At 42.9% G+C, this 14,403-nt stretch overlaps 1 protein-coding gene across 1 annotated transcript; it reads right to left on the bottom strand.

The window, feature by feature from the left end:
* Window positions 1-8,065: 8,065 nt before the first annotated feature.
* LOC124863771 (GTPase IMAP family member 4-like) lies at window positions 8,066-13,701 on the bottom strand. The gene is made up of 3 exons (XM_047358244.1): window positions 13,584-13,701; window positions 13,057-13,205; window positions 8,066-11,930 (listed from the first exon to the last, which is right to left on the bottom strand). Exons 1-3 carry the CDS (start codon window positions 13,606-13,608, stop codon window positions 11,067-11,069), a joined length of 1,038 nt encoding a protein of 345 aa, XP_047214200.1. The 5' UTR covers window positions 13,609-13,701; the 3' UTR covers window positions 8,066-11,066.
* Between the last annotated feature and the right edge of the window lie 702 nt (window positions 13,702-14,403).

Genomic DNA, 14,403 nt, shown 5'->3' on the forward strand with positions numbered 1-14,403 from the left:
TTGTTATTGGACTTCTGTGCTAGTCACGGATTGTCCATAATGAACACTATGTTCAAACATAAGGGTGTCCATCAGTGCACTTGGCACCAGGACACCCTAGGCAGGAGGTCAATGATCGACTTGTTGTCGTATCATCAGACCTTTGGCCACATGTTTTGGACACTCGGGTGAAGAGAGGGGCTGAGCTGTCCACTGATAACCACCTGGTGCTGAATTGGATCCGCTGGAGGAGGAGAAAGCAGGACAGATGTGGCAGGCCCAAGCGCATAGTGAGGGTCTGCTGGGAACGTCTGGCGGAGCCCTTGGCCAGGGATGTATTCAACTCCCACCTCCAGGAGAGCTTTGACCAGATTCCGGGGGATGTTGGATACATAGAGTCCGAGTGGACCATGTTCTCCGCATCTATTGTTGATGCTGCTGCCTGTAGCTGCAGCCGTAAGGTCCGCGGTGCCTGTCGCGGCGGCAATCCCAGAACCCAATGGTGGACACCAGCAGTAAGGGACGCTGTGAAGCTGAAGAAGGAGTTCTATCGGCTGTGGTTGGCTTGCGGGACTCCTGAGGCGGCTCACGGGTACTGTGAGGCAAAGCGTGCTGCGGCCCGGGCTGTGGCAGAGTCAAAAACTTGGGCCTGGGAGGAGTTTGGTGAGGCCATGGAGAAGGACTATCGGTTGGCCTCAAACGATTCTGGCAAACCGTCCGGCGCCTCAGGAGGGGGAAGCAGTGCTTCGCCAACACTGTTTACAGTAGGGGTGGGAGGTTGCTGACCTCGACTGAGGACATTATTGGGCGGTGGAAGGAGTACTTCGAGGATCTCCTCAATCCTGTCATCACGCATTCCCTGGTGGAAACAGAGGCTGGGGACTCAGGGTTGGACTCTTTCATCACCCAGGCTGAAGTCACCGAGGTGGTAGGGCTTCGGGGGTGGATGAGATCCGCCCTGAGTACCTCAAATCTCTGGATGTTGTGGGGATGTCATGGTTGACACGCCTCTTCAACATTGCGTGGCAGTTGGGGACAGTGCCTCTGGACTGGCAGACAGGGGTGGTGGTCCCCCTTCATCAGAAGGATGACTGGAGGGTGTGTTCCAACTACAGGGGGATCACACTCCTCAGCCTCCCTGGTAAGGCCTACGCCAGGATATTGGAGAGGAGCGTCCAGCCGATAGTTAAACCTCGGCTTCAGGAGGAGCAGTGTGGTTTTCGTTCCGGCCGTGGAACACTGGACCAGCTCTACACCTCTACAGGGTGCTCGAGGGTTCATGGGAGTTTGCCCAACCAGTCCACATGTGTTTTGTGGCCCTGGAGAAAGCATTCGACTGTGTCCCTCGTGGTGCCCTGTGGGGGGTGCTCCAGGAGTATGGAATTGGGGGCCCTTTATTAGGGGCCCTCTGGTCTCTGTACAAGCGGAGCAGGAGTTTGGTCCGCATTGCCGGCATAAAGTCGGACCTGTTCCCAGTGCATGTTGGACTCCGGCCTGCTCATAACTTTTATGGACAGGATTTCTAGATGCAGCCAAGGGCCGGAGGGGGTCTGGTTTGGGGACCAGTGCATTTCATCTCTTCTTTTTGCAGATGACGTGGTCCTGCTGGCCCCCTCTAGCCAAGACCTACAGCATGCGCTGGGATGAGGATCAGCTCCTCCAAGTCAGAGGCCATGGTTCTCGACCGGAAAAGGGTAGCTTGTCCTCTTCAGGTTGGAGGGGAGTTCCTGCCTCAAGTGGAGGAGTTCAAGTATCTCGGGGTCTTGTTCACGAGTGAGGGAAGAATGGAGTGGGAGACCGACAGACGGATCGGTGTGGCTGCCGCAGTAATGGGGGCGCTGTGCCGGTCCTTTGTGGTGAAGAGAGAGCTGAGCCGAAAAGCGAAGCTCTCTATTTACCGGTCGGTCTACGTTCATACCATCACCTATGGCCATGAACTTTGGGTCATGACCGAGAGAACGAGATCCCAGATACAAACGGCTGAAATGAGCTTCCTCCGTAGGGTGGCCGGGCACTCCATTAGAGATAGGGTGAGGAGCTTGGCCATCCGGGAGGGGGTCGGAGTAGTGCCCCTGCTCCTCCACATTGAGAGGAGCCAGTTGAGGTGGCTTGGGCATCTATACCGGATGCCTCCTGGATGCCTTCCTCGGGAGGTGTTCCAGGCGCGTCCCACCGGTAGGAGGCCCAGGGGACGGCCCAGGACACACTGGAGGGACTATGTCTCACGGCTGGCCTGGGAATGCCTTGGGCTCCCCCCGGAGGAACTGGAGGAGGTGTCTGGGAAAAGGGACGTCTGGGTGTCTATGCTGAGTCTGCTGCCGCGGCGACCCGGTCCCAAATAAGCGTAAGACGACGAGATGATTGTAAGGGGACAAATACTTTTTCACAGCACTGAATACTTTAGTGATCTAATCCTTCTCCCACTTGTTTATCAGCGTTTGGATTCATTTAGGCTTCATCCGATTCTGATATGTTGCTGTGATGCATTACTGAAGCCCAAGTATCTAAGTGTCAGAATGTACACTATGGCTGTTCAAGGGAAGATAAATGACAAAGATATGGCAGCCATACTTAGATGTTTTTTTCTTTTAAAGAGGCAGATGACAGTGGCATGCACAAACATAAACCAGGCTACTCAACATCATCCAAGTCTGTTCTTTCTCCTCAGCCAGCTCCACTGCAGCCTCCGTCACATTTTTACCAGCCGTAGGCGCAAGTCATGGAGGGTGGTGGTCAGTGCTTGAGTCAAGCCTCTCTCATCCCTTATAGCTCTTCAGCTGCAGTTACATAAGACCCTATGTTTATGAATATATCCATGGGAGCTCCAACCTCAGCACCTGTGTCTGATTTCATATCTAAATTTGTCTCTTTCTTGTTTATGTTTACGCTTTGCCCTAGTCAGTGGAGACAAGTCCCTGATCCCCATTTGAGTCAGTTAAGATTTAGTCATCTGCCAATACAAGTCCCAGCCGGATACTTCAAAAAAATCTATTTACATACTGAGTGAGCTTGACAAGTCAGTAACTTAACAAGTCCAGTACAGACATAGGCCAATCAGTTAGAAAGGAGCCATTACTCCAAAGGAAAAAGAGAAAGATTACAATTTATAAATGGAGACAGGGACAAATAACTTGACTTTTGCAGACATTTCTTGGGGTTTGTTTAAACTCAAGCTGTAGTGTTTGGCCATAATGACCATTATTGCATTTGGAGGAGGAAGAAGAGGGAAACTTGAAAGCTTCAGAACACCATCCTAACTGTGAAGTACAGTGGAGGGAGCATAATGGTTTTACTGTTTTGCTGCAAGAAGGACTAGTGCACTTCACAAAGTAGATGTCATCATGAAGAAGGCAGCTTTATGTGGAAATACTAAAGCTACATTTCTAGACATCAGCCAAGACGTTGGGGCAAAAAAGAGTATTCTGCGTAGACACTGGCTCTAAACATACACCAAAATTAGCTACAACGTAGCTTAAGGACAACAAGGTCAATGTTTTGGACTGGTCATCACAAAGTTCCACATATATTGGTGGGACTATTTTGAGAAGCAGGTGGAAGTACAAAACACCCAATCCTTACAGTTTCAGACAATTCTATCAAACCACTGAGAAAAATGTATGCCAACATCTGAATGAGAAGAAAGTCAAAACAAAAATGCAGGTTAGAGTTTTTAATAAACTCCCACCTTGATCCAGGGGACTATGGTTTTTAACAGCACAGTTAGGTGAGGTAGTAAGTCAGTGTAGCATGTTTACTCTCTGCTTTGATACGAGTTTTTGACAACTCAGTCTTTAACATAATTCAATGCAAGTGGTCATTTGAAAAAAACCTTACAGAAAAAGTTGTTCTCCCACATTATAAACTCAACACTTTGTTTTGAACGTCATAGAATGTTATGAGTAATGTTTCAGCTGCTCTCTACGGATCTTTCTTTCTACAGATATCCGTCTGGGCAGTTTCCATGAAACAGACAAATGGGCACTGCAGCAGCCAGGACAGATTTGCTTTCTTTGTGTGGGAAAACCCAGATTTCCTTGATCTGAGAAGATAATGTGCATGACCTGATAGCCAAGATGAAAAAATAGTTTTTTGGAAACAATTGACTATAAATTGCACATCTTGGTAGAGCAGCTCAGAAAGTCAGAGAGTGGAGCAACAACAGGTACTGGGAGTTTAATCAGAGACTCCTGTTACAGATCATTTTAAAAATGCTGCGATCATAATCCAATATTTGGGATCTGACTGTTCCTTCTTCTTTGTGTCTTAACAAATAACTCTCTAGATCTTATTTTTGAATGCCTATTTTCTAATCCCTAAACCATGTCGGTTTTGCTGAATAATTTTTTTGCATCATGATGAGACATGATACTTACCTAGTTTTTTCTTCACTGCTGATTCATGTATGTAGACATACAGAGTGAACAGTATTGACCCAGATAAAGCATTCCATTAAAAACTGTGAAAACAACCACAAAGGCTACAACTAGAAGCAAATATACAAAACAGCTAAACTATAAAATAAAAACTGAATTACTAAATAATAACACTGCATAAATTAGGGGAAATGATTTATCTGAAGCAGTCAGGTGAAATATGATGTATTTATGAAGCCAGCAGCACCATAAAATTCAGGCTAAAAATGTGAAATAAATATGGTTGCAGGTAGATCGAAATTTAGCAAATAATATTTAGCTACTTTCAGATACACTTCCCACTCCTTTTTGTGTTGTAAATGTTCACATGAAAGCAAAAATAAAGGAAACTTGTAAGATGTTGGACTTTATCTTATGTCACACCCCGTGTAAATTTGTTGCAAAGCCTGTACTGAATACACACAGGATGGGGGAGATGGCTGATTCATAAACAACTGCATCCACACACACACACACACACACACACACACACACACACACACACACACACACACTGGGAGGGTGCTTAAAAACAGCACTAATAGGAAAAAGATGACAGGGAATGCATCGAGCGCTCCAGGAGAGTAAGAGGAGAGCGATGTTGGCCCGGCACACATCGACAGCTCCAGGATCAGATAAAAAAAGGCAGTTTCCTAAGGAAAGTCCATTGTTATTGCTGGGTTTCATTTGTTCTCTTTTATATGGCAACATTTTTGTGTGTTTTTCTAATACTTTCACTTACAGTGCCTTGCAAACGTTCTTACATTTGTTGAGATTTATTTTATTGGGATTTTATGTGATGGAGAGAAAAAGTAGTTCCGAATGTTTTAGTGGAAGGAAAAAAAATGCATGGTTTTATAAAAATTTGACAAATAATCCGAGGCATGTGGCATGCATTTGAATTCATTACACTGAGTCAATAATTTGTTTGACCACATTTCTCTGCAATTATAGTTGCAGGTCTTTCAGGTTATGTCTGTAGTTTGCCTTGTTATCTTCACAAAATACTGCTCACTTGTATCTGTGAACGTCAAGTTTGAAGTCTTGCCACAAATGCTTTGGATAGTTGAATAGTTGCATTTATGTCTTGAATATGCTTTGATCTGAACATTGTTGTTTCCATTCCATTGTTGTTCTGGAACAATATATCGGCATTAACATCGATATCAGTCGATACAGATATGTTAAAAACATATCTGTATCGGTCCAGCAAGTAAAACTGGGCCCATATTAATAACATCTTTTTTTCCAACTTGTTGTCGTTTATGTTTCGAGAGGGGGAAGGGGGTGGTCATTTGGTATTTGTGTGGTCATGTGACACTGATAGTGATGTAGCGCATGATTGTGGGGTGCTTAACAGAAGCAGAAAAGCAATGTCAGCGGTGGGAGTTTTCTTTTCATTATGCAATAATAAAGTCCGATTTTGACCCACATTTTCATAACAGTGCATTAACAGTGAGGTGCATTCCTAGTGATGGCAGATTTAGTTTTCCTGATATACAGCGTTTTGCATGCAGGCCCAAAGCTCCAGTTTTGGTCTGATCTGACCAGAGCACTTTTTTCCTTGTGTTTGCTGTGTCCCCTTCATGGCTTGTGGCAAACTACACATGGGACATGGTAGGATTTTCTGTCAACAATGACTATCTTCTTGCCACTCTTCCATAAAGGCCTGATTTTTGGAGTGTGTATCTAGAAGATGACCTTTCAGTAGGTTTTCCCACCTGAGCTGTGGATCTCTGCAGCTCCTTCAGAGTTACCTTGCATCTCTTGGCTGTTCCTTTGATTATTGCTTTAAATCAGGAGTCTGAACCGCTAAATGGCTTTTAATAACTTTGTCCAAAACTGATATAGAATTGGAAGGTGTTTTTAGATATAAATAGGTTAGATTAGCAGCTTTTCCATGTATTAAAATAGAAAGTTGTTCAAATATTGTGCATTAATTTTTTTCACCATTCAGCCACACGTGCTTTTTTCATGTTTGTCTATAAAGATATTCAATTAATATAATGTTCCATACAAGAAAATGTACTCTAAAAGTTGTTTTTTTTTTTTTTCCTAATGCCTAAACATAGATATAAAGTTGTATTATTTAACTTTAATAATATTAAACACATTTTATAAGTTAGGAGTAAAACCTGATCAGGCAAAACTTTAATTACACAGATAGACTGTTTACTAATTTGGTGACTTCAATTAGTTGTACTGGACTTTATTTAGGTGTATCAAAGTAAATGCCCTATTCATTATAAGGCACTACTTTTTTTTGAGCTGTCACAAAATCCTTTTAAAATGCACTGACATTTTCCTACCACAAGTATTCATACAGCTGGAGGTTTTCATATTTTCATCGCACTTTTTTGTGGTCTTATCTAAAAACTCTCCTATTTAGTCCTTTTTTTTTCAGTTGCTTCACTGTACAAACACAAAATTAGAATAGAATCAGAAAAGTGCTCCAACTCTCCCCCAGAAACATTTCTGTGGAAACCGAAAAGAGAACCGCCTGCTGCATTCAGGAAAACGTGTGTCATCTTGTTTATTTTCCCTTGGCCCGCTGTCTTTTTCCAGCCCATGGGGAGCGATGATAATAAAAAGATACTGCGGCGTCCAACATCTCCCACCGGACGAGCTCGGACAAAATCCAATGAGCGACCGTGAGGCCCTACAGCAACATTTCTGCTCTGAGGGGAGAGGAGGAGGAAGTTATATGGTGGGAGTTAATGTTTGCTCCCTCGTGTGTTTGTGCAGATTTTGGCTTAGATTATGTACACAAACACAAATTAAGTCATACCCTCATCCTTGGTGGGTAACTGTGTCCCAGAGGTGCCACTGGCAGCCAGTTCTGGCAACCGGCCTTGATTTCTGCTACTTTTCCTCTCAATTCCCTGCAAAACTTTCCCTTTAGTTTTCCCCATGGTCCCAGTCCCATCACCGCTCCCTCCATCTTCTGCCTGATGTGCATCTACTAATACTAAATAATATTTGGACAGGTGTTCTCTCATATACATTAACTTCAAGGGGTTCTGGTTTGCCATTTCACTGGCGTACCTTACAGAGAAAACAAAGCAGCAGATCCTGACGGGTGGACTCTTTGCACTGTAGTCCACAGTGAATGTATAATCCCTAACAATAAAAAAGTGTTTAGCACCAATTTTCCTTTACTTTTAAGACCCCCCCCCCCCACCACCAGACAAGAGGAGGCCACATCTGGAAGACAGATGTATTCCCATTCACTCACTCTCTCTTTCTCCTATGCCCCCCTCCTCTTTCTTTCTGGGGAAACATGAGAGCTGAGCTAATTCTCTCCCTCCCGCCCAGGCTGGACCACCCACATTCGGAAACGCCTAGCTGTTCCTGAGGCAGAGGCCGCCCAGCAGCTCACGGAGGGCCCAGAGCGAACAAGAGAGATGTAAGGACGGGTTGTTGCGGACGGTTTTAGTGGAGTACCAATTACGTCAGTGTCAAGGCTGTGAGCCATCACAGTGGAAGCAGGAGTGTCCCAGAGGCAGCAGGGGCCCTTTTGTTCAGTGCTCCACAAACTATGTCTTTCACTTTATTCTACTGTATAATGGATTTTCTTTTTAAATTAAAAACAAGATCTTTGTTCTGGGCTTCATACGGACTAAGAAAAACTAATCACATAATCGAGCATGTCAAGAAAACTGACAACGAGTTGGTAAATCTGCAGTTTTTATTTGCTTGGTAAGCAACAAACAAAAATCACAGTCAACTCCTACATAAAGATCAACACCGCCACCTTGTGGACATTCCTCAATATCGCGTCCCAACGACAGTGATTTTAATGTGCTCTCACGTTCATCAAAATATCATTGTTCAAAAAGTAAAGCCATAGTCCAGCAGTTTCTGTCCAAACCATGATAATTTTACCACCACCCTGCAGCGGTGGACAGAAGTCATGACGGAGTACAGTGATCTACAGTGTACTTTTACTTACTGTATGTAAAAGTCTGAAACATATTTGAGGTCATAGCTACAAATGCTTGAATGAGCAAGTGATGCAAGGTGGTGGCAGAATCATGCAGTGGGCATGTTTTTGCTAAATGTATAGCCAGAGCTAGAATGGAATGGTTTAGATCAGAGCATATTCAGGTGTTAGATTGGTCTAGCCAAAGTCCAGAATCCAAGTTAGAATCTGTGGCGTGACTTGAACAAATTTTGTTCACAGATGTTCTGCGTGCATTCTAATAGAGCTTGAGCTGATTTGTAAAGAAGAATGGGGTAAAAATGTCTCTATATGTGCAAAACTGGTGGGGACATACATCTAAACACTTGCAGCTGTAAATGCATTAAAACGTAGTTCTACAAAGCATTGACTCACAGGGAGCTGAACACAAATGCATGTAAAACATAATTTTCCTTTCCTTTCCTTTACATAAATCTATTGAATAAAATCCCAAAAAACACAATAAAGTTTAGGTTGTAATGAAAAAAAATATATACTTCAATACTTTTCCAATGTATCAAGTAAGTAAAAAGTGCTTGAACAACAGTAACAAGGCACAAGGCTATGTAGTGGAGAGTTGGCGTCCCAGGTGGAGCTCCTTGTGGCAGCAGAGGAAGATTAGTGAACAACATCAGGACCTATTTGGCAAGTTAAAACCCCAATGAACAGAAAATGATGGATATAATCTTAAAGTGTATGATCCTTTTACCCAGATGAGCTAGAGAAACTCCTACAATCCCCTCACTGTAGTGGTATGTATTTATTATTTATAAATTAATGGTAAACAGCAATATTTTGCTACCTGAGCTCCGCTGCAAAGATTATATATCATGAAGAACCACAAATATGCAGAGCTGAACAAAACAAAAAAAGTATCTAGGTTTAGCCTGTCTGAACTGTTGCATACTTTGAAACCTACTTTAATAGCAGAGGCATCAGTGATAGGAATGCACAAGGAGAGCACTTTTTTCCCTTAAATATGCACATTTATAAAATTTCATATGATGTGATAGTTTGCAATTTGAAAAAAAATAAAAGCAGCGTGCACATGTTGAAGCGTGTGCGTGATATTGGGAAAACCCTCAGAGAAATTGTTTCACAGAAAGAAATAAGCTTTTCTCCAGCTTTAATTGAGAGTAAATTACACAACCATTAAACTTCTCCAGCCAATAAGAGTTTTTAAAGCTAACAAACACCAAGCTAAAAAACACCAAACTTCCCATATAAGCTGCAGAAAGAAGAATGACAGAGCAATTTAATGGTTTTTGGTAGGTAACGGTAATCAGAGATGCTGTAGTGCTTGAAAGGGTCAATAGGCTTCTAAATAATTGGATATTTCTCAAATATGACCTAAAATGCTATCATGTTTCCACAGAAGTAGAGGAACCCAGTGATAAAAATAAGAGAGAATGATTATACTCGGTTCACTTCATACATAAATATTCATGTCTAAAACTTTATTTTAGACATGAATTTACTGTGTGGATATGACGTCCTGGCTATTGTTTTGAAAGCAGTAGCATCGTGTCTTCTGCTTATTTTAGGTCTGTGTGCTGCTTTTAGCTCCTGCGTTTTGAATATTATTATTATTACATAAACAGTTTGTTTTTGCCGTTTTTTTCTTGTTTCTGCGCCGCTAGATAATTGTATCTCTGTTATCAAACTACAAAAACGGCTTAACGGGTTAAAGTGGAACGCTCTTTGACCTCCAGCGGGGCGGCTTGCGAAGTGCTTCCGTCGCATTTAAAGAGACAGCACCAAAACGAGCACCTCAGTACAGGGGTAAAAGAGGGGCCTGTGGAGCTACACTAACAAGGAGCTACAATAACAGACCAAAGCATCGCAGTTCCACTTTATATATACCACAACTGAATGATTTAAGTGTGAAAAGGAAGGATTTAAAAGCATGATATGTCCCATTTAAGCAGTATTTGTATGCAGTGACATAAACGGCAAAAAAAAACAAAACTGCGTTTTGAAAGAAGGTATCAAAAAGAATACTTTGTGACAACTTTTTTTTGTCACTTTTAGTGTCATTGCAATGATAATAGAACAAATGTGACGGCATTGTGAGTTCACCAGACTTTTCAGATTTTTATTTGTAAAGAAAAAAATCTGAAAATCGTGTACAATATTCATTCCACTTCACAGTTATGCACCGCTTTGTGTTTGCCCATCACATGAAAACCCAATAAAGCAATAAAATGTGTGTGGTTGAAATGTTACAAATTGTGGAAACTGCAGCTGTATCTGTGGTAGATGCTTTCCTTTCTGCCAATCTGTCATCAACTTGGAGAATTTGCTCTTCCACCCTGGACAGCTAGCGATTTCCCATATTAAACATTTATTATTTGTCTTTTAAAACATTCTTTGTTCCAATGTATTGTGTGCCCAGGCTTAGAGATATTTTCCTGTGCAATTTGCAGGTATAATCCAGAAATGATCCAACTAACAAACCATCCTGGTTTAGATTCAACAGATTCTACCCAAATCATGACACTTCCTCCACCATGCTTCAACTCTGGACCAAAGTTATTAACATGGATTACAGTGATGCACTTTCGCCAACCATAATCTGATGTGACAATGTATTTTAGGTCATATTTATGCAGAAACACTTTCAAGCACCACTGTGAAACTGACTCTTTTACCAAGTGTTACTCAGTAAGCGCATAGTTTTGTAAAACAGCTAAAATTAGTTGAAGGTGCACCTGTTATTTAGTTTTCTCTGTTTTCCTTCTGCTCACTTCAGTAGCCACAGAACCCACAGTGGCTCCAACCGTGCCACCGATCTGCCCGCCTACAAACAGACCCACCAGGGACCCGAACAGAGCCTCCCTTCTTACTAGAGTGGGCAGCCACCTGATCCAGCCCATCAGCTTCTCCCATAAGCCCCAAAGAAAGGAGGGAGTGGCAGAGGAAGGCGAGACCCTGTTACCAGAAGGGAAAATACTATCTACATCCAAATCAAAATCACGAGTGCTTCTCTCTGCCTCTTCCCTGACTGCTTCCATTTCTTTCTCTGTCACCTCTGGTTGTGAGTTTGACGATGTGTTGTCACTCAGCTCTTCCCCCCTCCTCTGCCTTATAATCTCTATCTGCCGCTGCCTCACCCTGTCCTCAGCCTCCTGGTAGAGAGGGCAGCTGAGGTGCTTGGTACCGCTCTCCCTCACTGCCTGCTCAACCTTCTCCAGCAGCTCCTCCACCTTTTTCCCTTCTTCTTCTGCTTCTCCGCTGCATCTCTCCAGCGTATGGTAGCGGTCGCCACACCTTCCCACCAGCTCTTGGAGGTCTTTGCGCCAGGTCATGATATACTGCTCCAGTGGCTCGTCCTCTCCCAGCTCCTCTGTGTGGGTGAAGAGAACAATGGTGTTTGTGCTTACTGCAGCAGGGCCAAACAGTTTTGCAAGGGCGTCGAGTGCCTTGGATTCATCGTGAGCAGGCTCATTCAATGAGACACAGAGCAGGAAGGCATGAGGTCCAGGGCTGGATAAGGTGATGAAGGAGGAAATATGCGTCCTCCTCTCCTCTGGGCTACAGGCCGAGCTGTACCAGGCTGGACTGGACACCACCACTACCTACAAGGAGGGAGAGTGTCAGTTACAGGGTGAACCAATGCTGTACGAACATTCTGAGTCTGCACAAGAGAACAATTTCTATGATTTACAGTTATGTGTTTGGAATAATCTGAACACATAGAAAATTATATTTTGTGAGTATTTTATTGGGATTTTAGGAGACAGACTAAGACAGAGTGGTTCATAACTGAGAAGCGAAAGGACAAAGATGAAGGGTTATCATTTTGTTTGCTAAATAAAATCTGAAACATGTGAAGTACATATATAAGTTTTGTAGAACCATTGTTTAAGAACAGCTTCCCTCTCCGTGCTCAGGAGAAATATCCCCAAAACATGATGGTTCCACCACCGTGTTATTCACAAAAACATTTGGACACCTTTATTTTTCTTCCAATCACAACTGTGCTCTACTTTGTGTTGGTCTTTGACATAACGAAGAATACTGGTTTGTATTATGTATTATTAAATTTATTATTATTAATTTTGCTTTTTCTAAACCATTCCATTGTAGCTCTGGCTGCATATTTAGAGTCATTACCCTTGTCGCCATCAGTCTTTTGCAGTGTCTAACATGTTTTTTTTCCCCCCCAGGACTGTCCTATATTTTGCTCCATAAGTCTTCCCATCCCCACAGCATGATGCAGCATTCGCCATGTCTCACCATTAGAATTACACGTTCACGGTGATGAGTAATGTTAAATTTCTGTTCTCTAAAAATCATCTGAGGCGTTCAATTGGATTTATCCTGAAATCAAACAACACACAGATGGACTCTGTACTCATTCATGATTACAGTTGGTTGCACTGGATTTTATTTAGGGGTATGAGCATAAAAGGGGTGGGGAGAAAAAAAAATCCATACCACACTTTCCAGGTTTTTTGTTTTGGTCCATCACATCAAATCCCAATAATATACACTGAAGTTTGTGGATGTAATGTGACAAAATGTAAAAAAGTTCAATATTTTTGCAAGCCCAAGAGTAGCTGGAATCCACTAAAAGTAAAAAGAAAAACAACTAGTTATGTTAACAGTAGCTGCATAAAGTATATAAATTATAAAAATATTATGAAATGCACGTTTGTTTTCAGTGATCTGAGGAGATGTAAGTCATTCCTTCCTTCCTACCTGCCTCCCAGCAGCTTGCCCCCTGTGTCTGGTGCACTCCTGAACTTCCTGAGCATCTGTGCCCTGTTGGTTGTCTTCCAGGCCCAGGATGGAGCAGACTGCAGTTCTATTCTCTGCCTTGATCGGGCCCAGAACCACCAGCCTCAGCTCTGCGAAGAAAAACCGACACCCATACTTAATCACACTGTGTTGTTGTCGTCTCAAACAGTGCGTGAACTCTGCAAAGTTTGTCTGACTCACTTTAACCGTATTACTACATGCAGGCATGATAAGATAATACCAAAAGATAACCTGTTGTTGACTTTGCGCTCGGTTTATTCTGATAGTGTATAAGCGTGTGTAGAAACAACTCGTTTTCTCAGAATGGATTTTCCGAGAAGTGACGCGGCCATTGGCAACTGCCACCTTCTTCCCTCATCAGGAACCGCAAAGACGCGCAGCAGAGCAAGCAGCTCCCACCCACCCACTCCTCCGCCATTACTCTTATTATTAAACCTGAATAAAAACAACAGGGCGCTCCGTCTTACCGGACTGTGAGGCGGACGCTGCCATCTCCGCTCCTGCTTCGCTGCTGTCAGTGTTAGATCAGACTTCCTAATTCCTGCAGGCTGACTCAGGCTTGACAGTCTGGACTCCAGAGGCGAGCACAGCGCCATCTGCTGATGACGCCAGAGCTCTGCTTCATTATGCGTCATAATGAACCAGAATACGATTGAAATGTTCGTTTATTTTAGGAATTCAACTCAAAAATGAAATTCATGTGAAATAACACCGATTTACAATTAAGAAATGTAATTTTATGGCCAACTTCATGTCCAACAGTCCACAGAATAAGCCACGAGGTTTATTGGAAAGCCATCTCTTTCCAGCATCCATGTACTTCTGCTGAATTAGAACCTTTTGCACCGAACCTTTCAGCCCAGATGGTTTCAGAATATTTATCTCATGCTTGATTCAAGCATTTCCTTTTGGCAGCATTCCCCAAATCTGTAAGACAGCCCATGTTCTGCCTCTGCATAAAAACATCAGCCAACAAGTCTGATATAAATCATTACCGCCAATCTCAAAACAGCCCTGTTAAGCATAAATACTGTATTCACTTGTAAATTAGTAACTTCAAACGTTTCTATTCACTAACTGATTAACTGCTCCATGCTGGCTTTCGGAGCACCAATTCTGCTGCCACACTGGTTTTGCATAACTTCAGTTTTAGAAAATGCTTCATCAGTTGCTCTCAATAGGTCTGGACAAAATAACCTGCCTCTGGTTCACGAAAGATTAATGTGTTAAAATAGGACATTTTCAGCATTCTAATTTTCCTCCTTTTGAAGGTATTCCCCAGGGATC

This window comes from Girardinichthys multiradiatus, chromosome Y (genome assembly GCF_021462225.1).
Source record: "Girardinichthys multiradiatus isolate DD_20200921_A chromosome Y, DD_fGirMul_XY1, whole genome shotgun sequence".
Classification (NCBI taxonomy): Eukaryota; Metazoa; Chordata; class Actinopteri; order Cyprinodontiformes; family Goodeidae; genus Girardinichthys; species Girardinichthys multiradiatus.